The sequence below is a fragment of the Salvelinus alpinus genome, chromosome 8 (genome assembly GCF_045679555.1).
Source record: "Salvelinus alpinus chromosome 8, SLU_Salpinus.1, whole genome shotgun sequence".
NCBI classification, from domain to species: domain Eukaryota; kingdom Metazoa; phylum Chordata; class Actinopteri; order Salmoniformes; family Salmonidae; genus Salvelinus; species Salvelinus alpinus.
The window spans coordinates 71,567,144-71,589,271 of record NC_092093.1 but is presented as its reverse complement, the minus strand read 5'-3'; the positions used below and the strand labels follow the sequence as shown (position 1 = coordinate 71,589,271).

Below are 22,128 nucleotides of genomic sequence, written 5' to 3'. Positions count from 1 at the left end.
ACACATACAAAACAACAGAAAACAGGTCAGGAACGTGACAGAGAGGACATGCTGCATCTTGGGTTACTCACTGCACAGCTGCATATTCTAATCTGGTCTGGTCTGGTCTTGTCTGGTCTATGCTAATCAATGCACTGCGTTGCTATTCTCTACTATTTAATTTGATTAAATTATCTTCTACAGGGCATCTGTTGTGGACTAACCAAAGACAGTGTGACCCTAAACTCTATTGTCACAGAAGGAGGGCATGAAATGATACAGGAAGTTATACTCAAGTCTGGTTTTAGCCCAATGAGAAGTCAGGAAGTCCTGCTTGCTGAACTCCACCAATGAGGACTGACCTATAGTTTTTTTCTGGAATTGAGCCAATGCCATACATCAACAGTATTTTTATGCTGTTACATACAGTGCCTCCTGAAAGTGTTCATATCCCTTCACTTATTCCACCTTTTGTTGTGTTATTAAAGCCTGAATTCAAAATGTATATTTCTTCTCACCCATCTACACATAATACACCATATTGACAAAGTGGAAACATGCTTTTAGAAATGTTTGCAAATGTATTGAAAATTAAATCCAGAAATATCTCATTTACATAAGTATTCACACTCCTGAGTCTCTACATGTTAGAATCACCATTGGCAGCAATTACAGCTGTGAGTCTTTCTGGGTAAATCTCTAAGAGCTTTGCACACCTGGATTGTACAATAGTTGCTCATTATTCTTCAAAAAGTTATTCAAACTCTGTCATATTGGTTGTTGATCATTGCTAGACAACCATTTTCAAGTCATGTCATAGATTTTTCAAGCAGATTTAAGCCACTCAGGAACATTCACTGTCTTCTTGGTAAGCAACTCCAGTGTAGATTTGACCTTGTGTTTTAGGTTATTGTCCTGCTGAAAGGTGAATTTATCTCCCAGTGTCTGGTGGAAAGCAGACTGAACCAGGTTTTCCTCTAGGATTTTGCCTGTGCTTAGTTCCATTCAGTTTCTTTTTTATCCTGAAAAACTCCCCAGTCCTTAATGATTACAAGCATACCCATAATATGATGAAGCCCCCACCATGCTTGAAAATATGAAGAGTGTTACTCAGGGATGTTTGATGTTGGATTTGCCGCAAAACATAACACTTTGTATTCAGGACAAAAGTTAATTGCTTTGCCACATTATTGAAGTATTACTTTAGTGCCAAAACAGGACGCAAGTTTTGGAATATTTTTTTTCTGTACAGGCTTTTTTCTTTTCACTCTGTCAATTAGTTTAGTATTGAGGAGTATCTACAATGTTGTTGATCCATCCTCAGTTTTCTCGCATCACATACATTAAACTCTGTAACTGTTTTAAAGTCACCGTTGGCCTCATGGTGAAATCTCTGAGTGGTTTCCTTCCTCTCCAGCAACTGAGTTAGGAAGGACACCTGCATCATTGTAGTGATTGGGTATAATGATACACCCTCCAAAAATGTAATGAATAACTTCACCATGCTCAAAGGGATATTCAATACCTGCTTTTTATTTTATTTTACCCATCTACCAAGAGGCATTGGAAAACCTCCCTGGTCTTTGTGGTTGAATCTGTGTTTGAAATTCACTACTCGACTGAGGGACCTTACAGCCAATTGTTTATGTGGGGTACAGAGATGAGTTAGACATTCAAAAATAATGTTAAACACAATAAAAAAATGTAAATTTGAGGTGCTGACGTGTTGCACCCTCGACAACTACTGTGATTATTATTATTTGACCATGCTGGTCATTTATGACCATTTGAACAGCCAGAAGAGGACTGGCCACCCCTCATAGCCTCGTTCCTCTCTAGGTTTCTTCCTAGGTTTTGGCCTAGGGAGTTTTTCCTAGCCACCGTGCTTCTACACCTACATTGCTTGCTGTTTGGGGTTGTAGGCTGGGTTTCTGTACAGCACTTTGAGATATCAGCTGATGTAAGAAGGGCTATATAAATACATTTGATTTAAATTATTTTTTTAACCTTTATTTATTATTATACACAGGGTGAGTCCATGCAACTTATTATGTGACTTGTTAATCAAATTTTAACTACTGAACTTATTTAGGCTTGCCATAACAATTTTTTATACATTTTTTTAAAATGCTGAAAAATATATTTCCACTTTGACATTATGGGGTATTGTGTGTAGGCCAGTGAGAGAACAATCTCAATTGAGTCAATCTGAAATTCAGACTGTAACAAATGTAACAACAAAATATGGAAAAGGTGTGTGAGTACTTTCTGATGGCACTGTAAATGATCTCTTACCTGTGCCTGAGGCTAGCAGGTAACACTGTTGCCCGCAGCACATACACGTTACCCCTCATCTATGTCTGTCACAATAAGATGAAAATACACCCCCCAAAAATACAATGGGGTCCAAAATGATTGCACCCTTCATACAGATGAGCAAAAATGACTGTTTTAAATAAATAATTAAAAAACGGACCTTATTTTATGCTCCAAAAAATTTGACATTATTTTATTATATACTAATACAATTGCTCAGAGAAAGAGATTTTGTTTAACAAGTAATACTTTTCTTCTCAGAAAGGTAAGGGTCAAAATTATTGACACCCCTAAAGATTTGTATAAATAAAGTAGCCAAGAGTTTAGTATTTGGTCCCATATTCTTATAATGCAATGACCACATCAAGCTTGTTGGATGCATTTTCAGTTCGTTTTGGTTGTGTTTCAGATCATATTGTGGCCAATACTAATGAGTGGTAAATAATGTATTGGGTCATTACGGAGTCATAATGACACAGAAAGTTACAGAGGGTCAAAGATCATAACCCCCCAAAAATGCTAACCTCCCCTGTTATTGGTAATGGTGAGAGGTAAGCAAGTCTTGGGGGTTTGATCTTTGACCCTCTGTAACTTTCTCACTCATCATTATTGACGATTCATTCAGGATTATCTGTAATCATGGTAGCATCCACCTTCATGTAGAAGTCTTTAGAAACATATTATATTCTTATTTACAATAAAAGTGACTCTAGAATGACATAATACATTATTCACCATTCATTTTTATTGCGCACAAAATCATCTGAAACACAACCAAAACGAACTGACAAAAGCAGTCACAAGCTTGATGTAGTCATTGCGTGACAGGAATATTGGACGAACTGCCAAACATTTGACCACTTTATTTAAAAGACTCTTTTTGACCCTTACCTTTTGGAAAAAAAGTTGTATTATTTATTTTATACAGTCATTATTGCTCATCTTTATCAAGGGTGTCAATAATTTCAGACCCCACTGTATATTTAAAATGATGATCCAGGGACAGGACAGGAGAGGACTGGACAGGATAGGAGGTGAGAGGACAGGACAGGACAGGAGAGGACTGGACAGGATAGGAGGTGAGAGGACAGGACAGGAGAGGAGAGGAGGGGACAGGAGAGGAGGGGAGGGGACAGGAGAGGACTGGACAGGATAGGAGGTGAGAGGACAGGAGAGGAGGGGACAGGAGAGGAGGGGAGGGGACAGGAGAGGACTAGACAGGATAGGAGGTGAGAGGACAGGACAGGAGAGGAGAGGACAGGCCAGGCCAGGCCAGGAGAGGAGGGGAGAGGACAGAAGAGGGGAGAGGACTGGACAGGATAGGAGGTGAGAGGACAGGACAGGAGAGGAGAGGAGGGGACAGGAGAGGAGGGGACAGGCCAGGAGAGGAGGGGACAGGCCAGGCCAGGAGAAGAGGGGAGAGGACAGGAGAAGAGGGGAGAGGAGAGGAGCGGAGGGGAGGAGAGGGGAGGAGGGGAGTGGAGAGGGAAGGCGAGGAGGGGAGGAGAGAGGACAGGAGAGGACATGAGAGGAGGGGAGGGGACAGGAGCGGAGGGGAGGGAAGGGGAGAGGACACTAGAGGAGGGGAGATGAGAGGGAAGAAGGGGAGAGGGCAGGAGAAGAGGAGGGGAGAGGAGATGGAAGGACGTCTCACCTATGATCCAGAGTATGAGCAGGTAGTCGATCATCTCCAGGGCAGGACCCATGGTGTTCTTCTTGCCCTCGTTATACACCAGAGAGTACAGGTTGATGAGCAGGAGGAAGGTGAAGTAGGAGGCACTGTGTATGATGAACTTGACAAAGGGCGTGTGGATGATATGGCCCACGCGGGAGCGCGGCACCACCAGGTAGCACAGGGAGAGCAGCGGCCACAGCACCGCCACGCTCAGTACCGTGGACATCTTCAGACACGTGTGTTTACGCCGGTAGCTGGCCGTCTCGCCGAACCAGACGGTGTTGAGGAACTGCTGGCAGTTGGACTGGGCCACAAACTGGAGGGGGTGGGGAGGAGGTGGTGCCATGCAGGGACAGTAGGAGGCGCCACAGAACAATGATGTGGATGGAGATGTAGGAGTCAACAGGGAAACAAAGAGAGAAGAAGTAAAGGGTTATTCAGAATGGTAATTCATTCCAGAATACGGTACATGCACATTGTCAACAGTGTGCTTGCTTATCACGTGTCTTGCCTTGGATTTGTTTTCTGTGGAAAACTGTACATGATCCCATCTTTATGGTTTGTTCCCAGTCATAACAAACGGTACTAATGTTATCCTCATACCACCACTGACACAAAACAGAAATAGGAGGCATGTTTATCAAACACAGATTCAGTCAAGGCTATGAAGAGAAAGTGTTTAGGGCTCTGCTGCACAAGTTCTCTCTCTCCCTCTCTCTCTCTCTCTTTCTTTCTCTATCCCTCTTTCTTTCTCTCTTCCAGGTTCTGGTACTAGAGGAGCTCTTATTAGCATAATTTATCAATGTGAGACAGAATGGTAGCAGCATGCTCGAGCCTCACTGTGATATAAAATATAAATCCAAACACAACCTGCCAGGCTGAGCAAGCACAGTTATAAATAAAAGAACAGCTTCAAACATCCACCCTCATAACAGTCTGTCTCTGCTCTGGTCTGAGCTGGTCCTGTCCTCGGTTGGATGTAGCCTGGAGAGACCATAGCTAAATCAGGGTCATATTTCCACCAGACAACTACAGGAAAAACACATGTTGTGGACTTCCCGTTTTATGTGATGAATAGTCATTCACTATAATCACCCTCTTTACCTAGCAGTCTGCTATTGTCTGTGTAGGCTACAACTAGCAGTCTGCTATTGTCTGTGTAGGCTACAATAAAACAGCCCAAACTGTTCACATGATGTATGTTCTGTATATATAGAAATATAAATGATGCCTGCTATAAAAACAGTGCTTTCAACTGTCAACGATTTCCACCTATTCATCATTTTTTATTTGTTTAGCCTAGCGCTGTATGCTAATGCATGTGAGGGAGTGGTCCCTCCCTCCCTCACCTCTTTCTGCTTCTATATGATGGACACTATGAGCCTCTTATGTCAAGTGTTATTGACGCGTTGTGGTTTCAGGGTCACTTGGCACATCTAAAACTCTTTCTTTAGGGGAGATTCTATAGGCCACCAAGTGCTAACGGTCAGTATCTAAATAATATGTGTGAAATGCTTGATAGTGTATGTGATGTAAAAAGAGAGGTCTACTTTCTTGGGAACCTGAATATTGACTGGTTTTCATCAAGCTGTCAGTATCTAAATAATATGTGTGAAATGCTTGAAAGTGTATGTGATGTAAAAAGAGAGGTCTACTTTCTTGGGAACCTAAATATTGACTGGTTTTCATCAAGCTGGAAGCTTCTCACTGTAACCAGTGCCTGTAATCTGGTTCAGGTTATTAATCAACCTACCATGGTGTTTACAAACACTACAGGAACAAGATCATCCACATAATATATCAATCACATTTTATTTTATTTGTATTTATTTTTTCCCTTTTTCTCCCAAATTTCATGGTAACCAATTGGTAGTTGCAGTCTTGTCTCATCGCTGCAACTCCCGTACGAACTTGGGAGAGAATAAGGTCGAGAGCCATGCATCCTCCTAAACATGACCCCACCAAGCCGCACTGCTTCTTGACACAATGCCCGTTTAACCCGGGAAGCCAGCCGCACCACTGTGTACACTTGGCGAACGTGTCAGCGTGCATTACACCCGGCCCACCACAGGAGTCGCTAAAGCACGATGGAACAAGAACATCCCTGCCAGCCAAACCCTCCCCTAACCCAGTCGACGCTGGGCCAATTGTGCACCGTCCCATGGGTCTCCCGGTCGGCTGTGACAGAGCCTGGACTCGAACCAGAATCTCTAGCAGCACAGCTAGCAACTGCGATGCAGTACCTTAGGCCACTGCACCACTCAGGAGGCCCCATCGATTCACATTTTAACTAATACTGTAGAACCTTGTTCTAAAGCTGTATCCGTACCCATTGGATGCAGTGATCACAATACAGGAAATGCCAACAACGAACAGTGGGCCATTGTACTCATGCATAAAAAACTAATAATGAAAGAAAAGCATTGTAAATTTGAATTTTGTCAAGTTAGTGTGGGAGAGTTGGATTGTTTTTTGTAATCGATCAATAATGACAAGCCTCCTGGCATTGACAACTTAGATGGAAAGCTACTGAGGATGGTAGCTGACTCTATAGCCACTCCTATCTGTCATATCTTTAATCTGAGCCTAGAGGAAAGTCTTTGTCCTCAGGCCTGGAGGGAAGCCAAAGTAATTCCACTACCCAAAAGTGGTAAAGCGGCCTTTGCTGGTTCTAACAGCAGACCAATAAGCTTGCTGCCAGCTCTTAACACTGTTGGAAAAAAATGTGTTTGCTATTTCTCTGTCAACAAAACAAACCACAGACTTTCAGCATGCTTATAGAAAAGGGCACTCAACATGTACTGCACTGACACAAATGACTGATGATTGGTGTAAAGAAATTTGTAATAAGAAGATTGTGGGAGCTATACTGTTAGATTTCAGTGCAGCCTTTGATATTATTGACCATAACCTGTTCTTGAAAAAATGTATGTGCCATATCGTGGATTCAGAGCTATCTATCTAATAGAACTCAAAGGGTTTTCTTTAATGGAAGCTACTCTAATGTCAAACATGTAAAGTGTGGTGTACCGCAGGGCAGCTCTCTATGTCCTCTACTCTTTTCTATTTTTACCAATGACCTGCAAATGGCATTAAAAAAAAGAAGGGGTATCCATGTATGTTGATGATTCAACCATACATGCATCAGCAACCACAGCTAATGAAGGCACTGAAACCCTTAATAAAGAGTTGCAGTCTGTTTTGGAATGTGTGGCCAGTAATACACTGGTCCTGAACATCTCTAAAACTAAGAGCATTGTATTTGGTACAAATCCTTCCCTAAGTTCTAGACCTCAGCTGAATCTGGTAATGAATGGTGTGGCTGTTGAACAAGCTGAGGAGAATAAATTACATGGCGTTACCTTAGATTGTAAACTGTCATGGTCAAAACATATAGATTCAATGGTTGTAAAGATGGGGAGAGGTATGCCTGTAATAATGAGATGCTCTGCTTTTTGACACCACACTTTTGTCTTATCTTGATTATTGTCCAGTCGTGTGGTTGAGTGCTGCAAGGAAAGACCTAGTTAAGCTGCAGCTGGCCCAGAACCGAGCGGCACGTCTTGCTCTTCGTTGTAATAAGAGGGCTGGTATAAATACTAAACATGCCAGTCTCTCTTGGCTAAGAGTTGAGGAGAGAATGACTGGATCACTTCTTCTTTTTATAAGGAACATTAATGTGTTGAAAATCCAAAATTTTTGCATAGTCAACTAACACACAGCTCTGACACACACTTACCCCACCAGACATGCCACTAGGGGTCTTTTCACAGTACCTAAATCCAGAACAAATTCAAGAAAGCGTACAGTATTATATAGAGCCATTAACTCCGTTCCATCTCATATTGCTCAAATAAACAGCAAACCTGGTTTCAAAAAACATATGAAGCAACACCTCACGGCACAACGCCTCTCTATTTAACCTAGATAGTGTGTGTATGTATTGATATGTAGGCTACGTGTGCCTACATATCTGTCCTTGAGCTGCTGTTGTCTATTAATGTTCTGTATTATGTAATGTTTCATGTTTTGTGTGGACCCCAGGAAGAATAGCTGCTGCTTTTGCAACAGTTTATGGGGATCCTAATAAAATACCAAATACCTAGGGTTGCAAAATTCCCAGGTCTGGGAATCTTCCAAGGAAGGATTTCTGGAAAACTTTAGAAGAATTACCTGAACATACTGGTACTTGATGGCCAGTTATTTTGAGTCTCACCTCTTTCTGGTTGTACTTGATAGCTAGTTTGAGCCGGCTGAGGTTCATGCGTTCCTCCATCAGGCCTCTCTTGTCCACTGTGTCCTCATTGGCCATGTGGTTGAGGATCACCTCCAGTTCTCTGGAGTTACGTGCCTGGGCCAGGAGATCCTTAGCAAACATCTTACACTGCTTAGCCAGCTCCTCATAGTCATTCCTGGAACCATGAAAAGGAGAGGAGAGGAAAGTGGGAAGAGGAGAGCAGAGGAGAGCAGAGGGGAAAAGGAGGGGAGAGGGAGAGGGGGAAGAGGAGGGGAGAGGGGGAAGAGGAGAGGGAGAAGAGGGGGAAGAGGAGAGCAGAGGTGGAAGAGGGGAGAGGGGAAAGAGGAGAGGAGAGGGGGAAGAAGAGAGGAGAAGGGCAAGAGGAGAGGGAAAAGAGGAGAGCGGGAAGAGGAGGAGGAGAGGTGAGGAGAGGGGGAAGAGGATGAGGAGTGGGAAGGAGAAGGGAGGAGGAGATGAGAGAAGAGGAGGAAGACATAGCAGCTCTTTCAGTAGTTCCAATTAAACTACTGAAAGAGCTGCTTCCTGTGCTTGGCCCTCCTATGTTGAACATAATAAACGGCTCTCTATCCACCGGATGTGTACCAAACTCACTAAAAGTGGCAGTAATAAAGCCTCTCTTGAAAAGGCCAAACCTTGACCGAGAAAATATAAAAAACTATCGGCCTATATCGAATCTCCCATTCCTCTCCAAAAAAATGAAAAAGCTGTTGCGCAGCAACTCACTGCCTTCCTGAAGACAAACAATGTATACGAAATGCTTCAGTCTGGTTTTAGACCCCATCATAGCACTGAGACTGCACTTGTGAAGGTGGTAAATGACCTTTTAATGGCATCAGACCGAGGCTCTGCATCTGTCCTCATGCTCCTAGACCTTAGTGCAGCTTTTGATACCATCGATCACCATATTCTTTTGGAGAGATTGGAAACCCAAATTGGTCTACATGGACAAGTTCTGGCCTGGTTTAGATCTTATCTGTTGGAAAGATATCAGTTTGTCTCTGTGGATGGTTTGTCCTCTGACAAATCAACTGTAAATTTCAGTGTTCCTCAAGATTCCGTTTTAGGACCACTATTGTTTTCACTATATATTTTACCTCTTGGTGATGTCATTCGTAAACATAATGTTAACTTTCACTGCTATGAAGATGACACACAGCTGTACATTTTGATGAAACATGGTGAAGCCCCAAAATTGCCCTCGCTGGAAGCCTGTGTTTCAGACATAAGGAAGTGGATGGCTGCAAATGTTCTAATTTTAAACTCGGACAAAACAGAGATGCTTGTTCTAGGTCCCAAGAAACAAAGAGATATTCTGTTGAATCTGACAATTAATCTTGATGGTTGTACAGTCGTCTCAAATAAAACTGTGAATGACCTCGGCGTTACTCTGGACCCTGATCTCTCTATTGACGAACATATCAAGACTGTTTCAAGGACAGCTTTTTCCATCTACGTAACGTTGCAAAAACCAGAAACTTTCTGTCCATAAATGATGCAGAAAAATTAATCCATGCTTTTGTCACTTCTAGGTTAGACTACTGCAATGCTCTACTTTCCGGCTACCCGGATAAAGCACTAAATAAACTTCAGTTAGTGCTAAACACGGCTGCTAGAATCTTGACTAGAAATAAACATTTGATCATATTACTCCAGTCCTAGCCTCCCTACACTGGCTTCCTGTTAAGGCAAGGGCTGATTTCAAGGTTTTACTGCTAACCTACAAAGCATTACATGGGCTTGCTCCTACCTATCTTTCCGGTTTGGTCCTGCCGTACATACCTACACGTACGCGACGGTCACAAGACGCAGGCCTCTTAACTGCTCTATTTCTCTGGAATGGTCTAGCTACCCATGTGAGAGACGCAGACTCGGTCTCAACTTTTAAGTCTTTATTGAAGACTCATCTCTTCAGTATGTCCTATGATTGAGTGTAGTCTGGCCCAGGAGTGTGAAGGTGAATGGAAAGGCACTGGAGGAACGAACCACCCTTGCTGTCTCTGCCTGGCCGGTTCCCCTCTCTCCACTGGGATTCTCTGCCTCTAACCCTATTACAGGGGCTGAGTCACTGGCTTACTGGTGCTCTTCCATGCCGTCCCTAGGAGGGGTGCGTCACTTGAGTGGGTTGAGTCACTGACGTGATCTTCCTGTCTGGGTTGGCGCCCCCCCTTGGGTTGTGCTGTGGCGGAGATCTTTGTGGGCTATACTCGGCCTTGTCTCAGGATGGCAAGTTGGTGGTTCAAGATATCCCTCTAGTGGTGTGGGGGCTGTGCTTGGCAAAGTGGGTGGGGTTATATCCTGCCTGTTTGGCCCTGTCTGGGGGTATCGTCGGACGGGGCCTCAGTGTCTCCCGACCCCTCTTGTCTCAGCCTCCAGTATTTATGCTGCAGTAGTTTATGTGTCGGGGGGTTAGGGTCAGTCTGTTATATCTGGAGTATTTCTCCTGTCTTATCCGGTGTCCTGTGTGAATTTAAGTATGCTCTCTCTAATTCTTTCTTTCTCTCTCTCGGAGGACCTGAGCCCTAGGACCATGCCTCAGGACTACCTGGCCTGATGACTCCTTGCTGTCCCCAGTCCACCTGGCCGTGCTGCTGCTCCAGTTTCAACTGTTCTGCCTGCGGCTATGGAACCCTTACCTGTTCACCGGACGTGCTACCTGTCCCAGACCTGTTGTTTTCAACTCTCTAGAGACAGCAGGAGCAGTAGAGATACTCTGAATGATCGGCTATGAAAAGCCAACTGACATTCACTCCTGAGGTGCAGCATTGCATGCTGTTTGGGGTTTTAGGCTGAGTTTCTGTACAGCACTTTGAGATATCAGCTGATGTAAGAAATACATTTTATTTTATTTGACGATGATGAAGAGGAAGAACAGGAAGAAAAGGAGGAAGAGTGGGTGTCAAAGACACACAGAATGAGCAAAACGGCTGAAAGCTGAAATTCGTAGCTGCGAAACTGCTATGTCCGTTTTGGATATTACAAAAACAAAGAAGTTACTGCAAACAACAAATACATTTTTCCCCTCTGACGTCATTGCAGGTGTGACTTTTTTTAGCACAACGCTGGATGCTCCTCTCCTCCGTTTCATTAACAAAACAAAAACAATAACAAAGGTGCTCGTGTGAACAGTGGCGCTGTTTCCCCCTTTACGTATTCCAGCTTTAAGTAATATAATTTCATAGAATTTATTTAGCCAGGATAGTCCAATCAGTAACACCTGTCAGTCTTTTAGCTTCAGTTAATTGAGAAACTAGTAGCTATGCAGAGTGGAATCTGAAAGATCCCTTATACCCATACATCCAGCCATAAACCAGTCATAGGACAGAAACACAGCCCTTATAGAAGGCTATAGAAGGCAGTGGTGGAAAAAGTACACAACTATCATACTCACCCAGTAATATACTACTTCAGTAAAAGTCTAAAGGTGTTTGGTTTTAAATATACTGAAGTATCAAAAGTATCCTTATATTAAGCAAACCAGACGGCACATATTTATTTACTGGTAGCCAGGGACACACTCCAGCATCATTTACAAAGTCCGCCAGATCAGAAGCAGTCGGGAAGACCAGGGATGTTATAAGTGCGTGGATTGTACCATTTTCCTGTCCTGCTAAGCATTCAAAATGTAACGAGTACTTTTCGGAGTCAGGGATGGAGTATGGAGTAAAAAGTACATTATTTTCTATAGGAATGTAGTGAATTAAAAGTCAAACATGTCAAAAATATAAATAGTAAAGTACAGATACCCCCAAAACTACTTAAGTAGTACTTACTTTAAAGTATTTTTTACTTAACTACTTTACACCACTGATGGAAGGAAGCCTTTGAGCAGGGTTCCCCAACTGGCAACCCCCCCAATCTTCATTGTTGGACATAAAAGACTGTAAAAAAACACCAGGAAATCAGCTCCAAGTGATTTTAATTTTGGAAATCTGTTTCAATTTATTCTCACGCACAATAGAGAGACTTGCATGTGTTTGTATACAAATGTAAGGAAGTTTGTTTGAAATAAAATATTATCTGTTTATCTGTTTATTATCTTCTTGCGGCCCCCCGACCATCCGATTAAGATATATATATATATATATTATTTTAAGTTGATGATCCCTGCCTTTGAGTGTCCTGCTAGAAGCTCTCACCTGAACTCACCTGATGTTTGTGTGTGTGTGTGTGTGTGTGTCTGTGTGTGTGTGTGTGGCGTACCTGAACTCCACCTCGACCAGGCTGAGCTCCCTGAGGTCTGCACTCAGCTCAAAGGCCCTGAGGATGGGGTCCTCCTCGGTCAGCATAATCAGAGACGGGCTGGCCAGGCACCTGTAGATGTCCAGACGAAACCTGGGGGGTTGGTAGGGGAGCCAGGGAGGGAGGGCGGTGAGAGGAGGTTGAAGTAAGGAGGGAGAGAGTTGTGGGAGAAGGAGGTAGGAAGGGAATGAAAGATGAAGATAAGGAGAAAGGAAGGAGAAAGGGAGAAAGAAAGCAAGAGGGAGGGAAGAGTAGGTGGAGGGAGGGAGGGAGGGAGGGAGGGAGGGAGGGAGGGAGGGAGGGAGGGAGGGGGAGATAGAGGAAGGGAGAGAGAGACAGAGAGAGTGAGAGAGAGAGAGAGAGAGAGAGAGAGAGAGAGAGAGAGAGAGACAGACAGACAGACAGACAGACAGACAGACAGACAGACAGACAGACAGACAGACAGACAGACAGACAGACAGACAGACAGACAGACAGACAGAGAGAGAGACAGACAGACAGACAGACAGACAGACAGACAGACAGAGAGAGAGAGAAGACAAGAGTCACAAAGCTGTTTTTAAAAGTTTACATCATTTGACTTCTTGTTCCTTGTTCTGTACCTATTTAAAACTCCTTGTTCCTTGTTCTGTATCTATTTAAAACTTATTCCCATCGACATGCTGTTGTGATCTGTGTGCTGATTCACAGTGGGCTGTGTGGGAGGCTTCTGTCATACAGTTAGAATATAAACACCAAGCAGAACATAGCATTGATTCCTGCTAATACTTCTAAACAGAAACCCAGAAATTGTCCTATTGCTTCAAAGATAAGAGTGCTAAGTTTTTCCTAATGTCTGTGTAAGACAAGTCATCCAGCTCTGGTCAGTGGAGTCAGTCATTGTGTCCAAAATGGAGGGTTGGGTAGGTTACTTTCTAAATGCAGTCCATTACAGTTACTAGTTACCTGTCCAAAAGTGTAATCAGTAACATAACTTTTGGATTACCCAAACTCAGTAATATAATCTGATTACTTTCAGTTACTTCTAGATTATATTCCCTTTAAGAGGCGCAAAGTAGCATTTTTCATAATTACGGTAATCTTGTTCTGGAGGCAGCTCTGCAGAGTTTTAAACCTAACCTTAACTCTAACATTAACCACACTGCCAACCCATAATGCCTTACCCTACCTTAAAATAAGACCAAAAAGCAACATTTTGTTTTCATACATTTTTACAATATTGGCAATTTTGACTCTGCAGCTGGCCCATCTAGAGGAAACTTCTCGGTTCTGAATCAAGGACAAGACTCATCCCAATAAATGTCAACCTGTTTAAAAGGCATTAGAAGAAGACAAAAATGAATATTACCAATTGAACGACATCCATTGCAGGATAAATCAATGTTAGAGTTTACGTAGCTGGCCATAAATGGTTGTTGCATTTTACTTTAAGGTTTGGTTATGTAGGCTTCTTCTAACCCATTGCTCTCTACTACAGATAATAATACGATTAGGTTTTATTAAAATAAAAAAACAATCTGTCAGATTTCCAGTCATTCCAATTCATTTAATACCCATTGATCTTCAAAAGTAGGACTTGGAAATATAGATAAGCCAAATTGTTTAACATGAGCGTAACCCTAAAAGTAAGAACTAATTAGCCTACCTTGTTGTTTATGATTTTGTTGTCATGGAAGAGAGATTGGGCTCATTGATTTGAGTTGAAAAATAAATGCTGCTCTCGGAATGGCATGCCTTGAATACAGAGGTTTACATGTTTGTTGGTGACACTTTGATATCTTGATAATTTGCAGCTGTCTAAGTCTATCAAAAGTCTGCGAGTTTGAGCATGTGTCTTGATTGAGGAATAAAAGCTCCACTCGTGGTCTTCTTAAATTAAACTCGTTTTTGACAGTATGGAGCACAATACCAAGGTGGAGTTTAGAAGGGAGGAACTTTTATTCCATAGGCTGGGATCCGCACTATGCGGCTATTGCAAGAGCGCATTTTATTCTGGCTGTCCAAAGGGGCATATTCATTACGCCAATTCTGTTGCAAAACATTTCTTAAACGTAAGTGAACGGAATGAAAAGGGGTGAGACGTACCTGAATTTGTCCAAAATAAACTCACATTTTTATCTGTTTTCTTCTGTTTGGTTCTTCAACAGTAAACGGTTTCCTTAATGGATACACCCCCAGTCGCAAAAACAACGATTGATAGGCATCTAAAACTTCTTCAATTCGACTATTATTGGGTTAAAATACACATACACTGAGTGTACAAAACATTAAGAACACCTGGTCTTTCCATGACATAGACTGACCAGGTGAATCCAGGTGAAAGCCATGATCCCTTATTGATATCACTTAAATCTACTTTAATCCGTGTAGATGAAGGGGATGAGACAGGTTAAAGCATTTTTAAGCCTTGAGACAATTGAGACATGGATTGTGTATGTGTCCCATTCAGAGGGTGAATCGGCAAGACAAAATACTGTATTTAAGTGCCTTTGAACAGGGTATGGTAGTAGATGCCAGGAGCAACGGTTTGAGTGCGTCAAGAACTGCAATGCTGCTGGGGTTTTTGCGCTCAACAGTTTCCCGTGTATATCAAGAATGGTCCACCACCCAAAGGACATCCAGTCAAATTGAAACAACTGTGGGAAGCATTGGAGTCAACATGGGCCAGCATCCCAGTGGATTGCTTTTGACACCTTGTAGAGTTCATGCCCTGATGAATTGAGACTGTTCTGAGGGCAAAAGGGGTAGAAACTCAATATTTGGAAGGTGTTACTCATGTTTTGTACACTCTGTGTACATCTGTGAACAGCCATCCACATTCACAACATCCACAATTCGTAAGGTGCAAATAGCTGAATGAGAGAGCAGCAGTGTGATTCACATCATTGTGCTATGTAGCCTAGATATCAATAATACATGATATCCATATTGCCTGTAGGCTACACCACTGCTGTAGTCCTTACCTCCCAGTGTTTATTAATGTTGGATAATCTTTGGGGAAGGACCTACTAGTGGCCGGCGATTTTATTGCAGGGAAACTGAAATCCGTTTTACCTCATTTCTACCAACATGTCACCTGTGCAACTAGAGGCTAACCCTGCCTAAATGGCACGCTGTTCCTTATATAGTGCACTACTATATAGGGGAGTCCTATGGGCCCTGGTCAAAAGTAGTGCACTGCATAGAGAATAGGGCGCCATTTCAGATGCAGCCAGTCAACCCTGAAAAGGGAGATTATGTATGTTGGGGGATGTATGATAGTGAATACTTACTTGGCTATTCAATCCTTCCCAGAGAAAGAGAGAGAGAGAGAGAGAGAGAGAGTGTGTGTGTGTGTGTGTGTGTGTGTGTGTGTGTGTGTGTGTGTGTGTGTGTGTGTGTGTGTGTGTGTGTGTGTGTGTGTGTGTGTGTGTGTGTGTGTGTGTGTGTGTGTGTGTGTGTGTTCTACAGGATCTTACCTGGAGTGCCGTAGGCTGTCCTTCTTGTTCTTGGCATTACAGAGAGTACACTCGCAGCCCACAGCGTGAGGCCTGGGCAGGGAGATATCCTGCTTCAGCAACATGGTCAGTATCTCATAGTTGTTCCTATGGGCCGCCAGGATCACTGGCGCCACGTCCATGGTGGTGGAGTACTCAGGGTTCTGGATCCGCTGCATCAGTTTCTGACAGAGAGGAAAGGAGAAGAGACTTGTTGTTATTGATGCCGTCTTTAATCCTCTAAAAGCATTCAGTTGTCCTGATAATGTCTTGTACTTTTTCCTCTAAAATACAGGGTCAGGACAGTCACTTGGCTGTGGCAGGTAATAATCCATTTATTTTCATAATACAATGGTGGAGAAGAGAAGAGACTAACAGCGATGGAGGGCTTAGAGGACCTCCTGGGGCGATGGTTGAGGAGGATGTCCACAGCTCCCACCACCTCCGAGTCAATGGCCACTAACAGAGCATCTGTTGCCTGGGACAAACACAGACACAACAACAGGACCGGGTTAGAGAGAGAGAAAGCCTGGACCAAACACAACAACAGGACCGGGTTAGAGAGAGAGAGAGAGAGAGAGCCTGGACCAAACACAACAACAGGACCGGGTTAGAGAGAGAGAAAGCCTGGACCAAACACAACAACAGGACCGGGTTAGAGAGAGAGAGAGAGAGAGCCTGGACCAAACACAACAACAGGACCGGGTTAGAGAGAGAGAGAGAGAGAGCCTGGACCAAACACAACAACAGGACCGGGTTAGAGAGAGAGAGAGAGAGCCTGGACCAAACACAAAAACAGGACCGGGTTAGAGAGAGAGAGAGAGCCTGGACCAAACACAACAACAGGACCTGGTTAGAGAGAGAGAGAGCCTGGACCAACCACAACAACAGGACCTGGTTAGAGAGAGAGAGAGCCTGGACCAAACACAACAACAGGACCGGGTTAGAGAGAGAGAGAGCCTGGACCAAACACAACAACAGGACCGGGTTAGAGAGAGAGAAAGCCTGGACCAAACACAACAACAGGACCAGGTTAGAGAGAGAGAGAGCCTGGACCAAACACAACAACAGGACCAGGTTAGAGAGCGAGAGAGAGAGAGCCTGGACCAAACACAACAACAGGACCGGGTTAGAGAGAGAGAAAGAGAGAGCCTGGACCTACCACAACAACAGGGCCGGGTTAGAGAGAGAGAGAGCCTGGACCAAACACAACAACAGGACCGGGTTAGAGAGAGAGATAGAGCCTGGACCAACCACAACAACAGGACCGGGTTAGAGAGAGAGAGAGAGAGAGAGAGACTGGACCAAACACAACAACAGGACCGGGTTAGAGAGAGAGAGAGAGAGCCTGGACCAAACACAACAACAGAACCGGGTTAGAGAGAGAGAGAGAGAGCCTGGACCAAACACAACAACAGGACCGGGTTAGAGAGAGAGAGAGAGAGAGAGAGACTGGACCAAACACAACAACAGGACCGGGTTAGAGAGAGAGAGAGAGAGAGAGAGAGAGAGCCTGGACCAAACACAACAACAGGACCGGGTTAGAGAGAGAGAGAGAGTCTGGGCCAACCACAGACACAACAACAGAGAATAGAGTCAGGATAGATAGATAGTTATAGTAAAATAGTCAACAGCGCAGGGCCAGAGGCTACATTGTGTGAAGCATCTTGCTCTGTGTCTGTGTGTGTGTGTTACCTGGCAGCCGTGCTCCAGCAGAAGCTTAAGGATGTCCAGGTTTTGGTTCTCTATAGAGATGGTGACAGCGTCTCTCCCCAGCACGTCTACACAGTTGATATTGAGCTCTGTCTTCTCCTCCAGCAGTCTCTTCACCATGTAGTAGTCACCTGGAACAGTGTGACATTAGAGCACACACAACACACACACACACACACATAAAAATGCACACGCACTCATACGCACAAATGCGCACTCACAGAAACACACACACAAAAATGCACACAGAGAAGGAAAAAAAAATCACACACACGCAACAAAAATCACACACACACACACACACAAAGAAAGAAAGAAAGAAAAGAACACAGAGAGACACACGAATGCACACACACACACACGGGTGCTCCCACGCACACACACACATATACACACACAGAAAGAGAGTGGGACGCAGATGCACAGAGAGAGACGCAGATTGCACACTGCACACAGAGAGTAGGCTCCACTCCAACACTCCAGCACCCTACACTCCCAGCTTACTGTAACAATAACAATCTCCATCAAAGGACAAAGATAGTCTGTTGAGCCATGTTTATACTGGCTTTATATGGTGAGACTCTCTGGGACAACCTGCTGGCCCCTATAAAAACATCCACCTCAGCTTCACTTGTCATTGATTTCAAATACTATCTCATTTCATTAGGATACTGTTACGATTATCATAGCTTCTTGCTTCTGACACATGGAAATTATTTGTCTTTATACCCCTCCTCTCATGGGAATTATGTACATGTGTTTGATATCTCTCTCTCTCTGTGTGTGTGTGTGTGTGTGTGTGTGTGTGTGTGTGTGTGTGTGTGTGTGTGTGTGTGTGTGTGTGTGTTCAACTTGGCCTGGATGACAGAATACAGAATGCAGTAAATATATAGTCTTTGTCACAGGCTAGCAAAATCATGACAACGCTTACACAAGAGCATAGCTCCACACAAGAGCATATAGCTCCACATAGCTCTACACAAGAGCATATAGCTCCACATAGCTCTACACAAGAGCATATAGCTCCACATAGCTCCACACAAGAGCATATAGCTCCACATAGCTCCACACAAGAGCATATAGCTCCACATAGCTCTACACAAGAGCATATAGCTCCACATAGCTCTACACAAGAGCATATAGCTCCACATAGCTCTACACAAGAGCATATAGCTCCACATAGCTCTACACAAGAGCATATAGCTCCACATAGCTCTACACAAGAGCATATAGCTCCACATAGCTCTACACAAGAGCATATAGCTCCACATAGCTCTACACAAGAGCATATAGCTCCACTAGGTTAAATAAAACTCAGCCCTGTGGGCAAACTTCCAGTGTAGCTACATGTGGGCTGCTGCAGTAGGCATTCATCCAAAGTATACTCACTCATCCATCATAAGGTAAGAGAGGATGACTGTTGGTAATAATAGTGTGATATGACATGAAGTGTTTCAAAGAATAAAAGACTACATGTTCACACCTTTTCTTAAACAACATGTTACATTACGCTGTCATAAAGTCACGTGTTTTTCTAATGCCATGTTAATAACATCATATACTTATTTATTGTTTTGATAAATGAATCCACCTAGAAGCCTATAATAACTCACCTTTCTCACAGGCCAGTAGGAAGAGCTTTTCATCCAGAGTAGTCTCCTCCTTCACCTCCCTCACGTCTTTCAGGGCCAGAAATTTATCCGGAGAGGACACGTCCGTGACCTGATATAGAGCGGCCATTGCGACGGAGAAGGAGTAGGGCAGAACACTGATGTGCATCCCACTACTCGGCGCCAGCGACCATTTAACCATGAAAGCCCGTCACATGGGATGACATATACTGCAAAAAGACGGTTAATGTATTTCCCCCCAAAGAACGGCAGGTGTAAACGTCTTCCCGGAAAAAATAAATAAATAAATATGTAAGCTATTATTATCGTCGCATCCGTGTTGCTAACGTTTCATCCGTTTTTTACGCAGCGTCGGCGTTTGGCGTGCGTAACGACCTTCCCAATTGTTTCCTCGTAATAACCCTTTGACATACGCTATTCTTCATCAGATGTAAACATACCGCACGCAGTCAGTGCATACATAGAACTCTCCATCAACGTGTTTACATGCACAATTTTTTCGCATCGCTTCGCAGGCTCCTGACAGTCCTCTGGTCCTGATGGTGTTGCTGCTGCGCATGCTCAATCTCATCTCGCTGGCACAGCGCAGCAAGAATTCTCAGCGGTCCACTAAAACCCAGCGCGGACGTGTCATAAAGGGAAATGATTCTAATCGTTTTTCAACCATTCATTTTCGTGATCATATTTAGAGAGGTAAATATAAAGTTGCCCCTGAAGTATTTCCAAAACACTGTACTACAATCATAGTCTGCAATAATAATGCTCAAATAAGCGGTTTAATTTGGAATAATATTGTCTCAAAGTTTCTATTTGCACATTCATAAGATAAAATCTCAACAAATTGGCTATTTACCTTGCTAATTTCTTCATACTGACAGGAATTATATGAGCACATTGTGTGTGTGTGTGCCTGTATGTGATCTTTCCCATCTTCCCTCACAGAAAGACATTTGGATGACAAAGATACAAAGCATTTTAGATCAATATAATGACAATGTGTCTAGGAGCAGCATGACTTTGAGGACATAGTGTAACTGCAGATAAATGTCACATAGGCCTATACGGCACCATTTAATACCAGAGGGCTTTTAGGTAATGAACATGCCATTGTACCATTAAACCAAGGAAGATTGGGATAAATGATGGTAAAATTACACTAAGAGGGCTAATAATTATGGTGCACACATGCATCTTTCAACATGAGGCGTTGAAACAAGGTACAATCAGCAGTTGAACCAATTACAAAGTGTTTTCCCCCGCCACCTGTTTCGCAAAAAAAAGCTAAAGGACGGGGCTGGAGAAATGTAACCACTCAAATTCAGACAGCGCTATGGATGCAAGGACTAACCATGTTTACAAACATTGGAGTAGAACAAGTTTATATTCTGGGTGCTGATGGGGTACGGCAGCTGATGGGGTATGGCAGCTGATGGGGTACGACAGCTGATGGGTTACGGCAGCTGATGGGGTATGGCAGCTGATGGGGTACGGCAGCTGATGGGTACGACAGCTGATGGGTACGACAACTGATGGGGTACGACAGCTGATGGGTACGACAGCTGACGGGGTACGGCAGCTGATGGGTACGACAGCTGATGGGTTACGGCAGCTGATGGGTTACGGCAGCTGATGGGGTACGGCAGCTGATGGGGTACGGCAGCTGATGGGGGTATGGCAGCTGATGGGTACGGCAGCTGATGGGGTACGGCAGCTGATGGGTACGGCAGCTGATGGGGTACGGCAGCTGATGGGTACGACAGCTGATGGGTACGGCAGCTGATGGGTACGGCAGCTGATGGGTACGACAGCTGATGGGGTACGGCAGCTGATGGGGTACTGCAGCTGATGGGTACGACAGATGATGGGTTACGGCAGCTGATGGGTTACGGCAGCTGATGGGGTACGACAGCTGATGGGGTACGGCAGCTGATGGGTACGACAGCTGATGGGTACGGCAGCTGATGGGTACGACAGCTGATGGGGTACGGCAGCTGATGGGTACGACAGCTGATGGGGTACGGCAGCTGATGGGTACGACAGCTGATGGGTACGGCAGCTGATGGGTACGACAGCTGATGGGTTACGGCAGCTGATGGGTTACGGCAGCTGATGGGGTACGGCAGCTGATGGGGTACGGCAGCTGATGGGGGTATGGCAGCTGATGGGTACGGCAGCTGATGGGGTACGGCAGCTGATGGGTACGGCAGCTGATGGGGTACGGCAGCTGATGGGTACGACAGCTGATGGGTACGGCAGCTGATGGGTACGGCAGCTGATGGGTACGACAGCTGATGGGGTACGGCAGCTGATGGGGTACTGCAGCTGATGGGTACGACAGATGATGGGTTACGGCAGCTGATGGGTTACGGCAGCTGATGGGGTACGACAGCTGATGGGGTACGGCAGCTGATGGGTACGACAGCTGATGGGTACGGCAGCTGATGGGTACGACAGCTGATGGGGTACGGCAGCTGATGGGTACGACAGCTGATGGGGTACGGCAGCTGATGGGTACGACAGCTGATGGGTACGGCAGCTGATGGGTACGGCAGCTGATGGGGTACGGCAGCTGATGGGGTACGGCAGCTGATGGGTACGACAGCTGATGGGTACGGCAGCTGATGGGTACGACAGATGAACTAAGCTCATGAAGCAATTAGAAGTGATGTTCTTCAGGAATCAATGGGTACATATTATTCATTTATAAGTCCACAAATGGATGTAGCAACGGCAGATTTCCCCTTGAAAGGTTAAAGGTTTTATTTTTCTAATCTGGGTAAACATATCTCCTGAAATAACTTTAGGCGTAAATCTGGAGTACAAATAATCAAATCAAATCAA

General features: G+C 44.3%; 1 protein-coding gene across 1 annotated transcript in view; it reads right to left on the bottom strand.

The window, feature by feature from the left end:
* Window positions 1–19,840, bottom strand: part of trpc1 (transient receptor potential cation channel, subfamily C, member 1) — a 36,076-nt gene extending 16,236 nt beyond the window's left edge. The window contains exons 1-7 of the mRNA XM_071414926.1: window positions 19,270–19,840; window positions 17,639–17,787; window positions 16,320–16,421; window positions 15,926–16,128; window positions 12,429–12,560; window positions 8,187–8,382; window positions 3,950–4,286 (exon numbers count right to left, since the gene is read on the bottom strand). Coding sequence (XP_071271027.1) covers window positions 3,950–4,286; window positions 8,187–8,382; window positions 12,429–12,560; window positions 15,926–16,128; window positions 16,320–16,421; window positions 17,639–17,787; window positions 19,270–19,468 — 1,318 coding nt within the window. The 5' untranslated portion in view covers window positions 19,469–19,840. The remainder of the gene's footprint in view (window positions 1–3,949; window positions 4,287–8,186; window positions 8,383–12,428; window positions 12,561–15,925; window positions 16,129–16,319; window positions 16,422–17,638; window positions 17,788–19,269) is intronic.
* Between the last annotated feature and the right edge of the window lie 2,288 nt (window positions 19,841–22,128).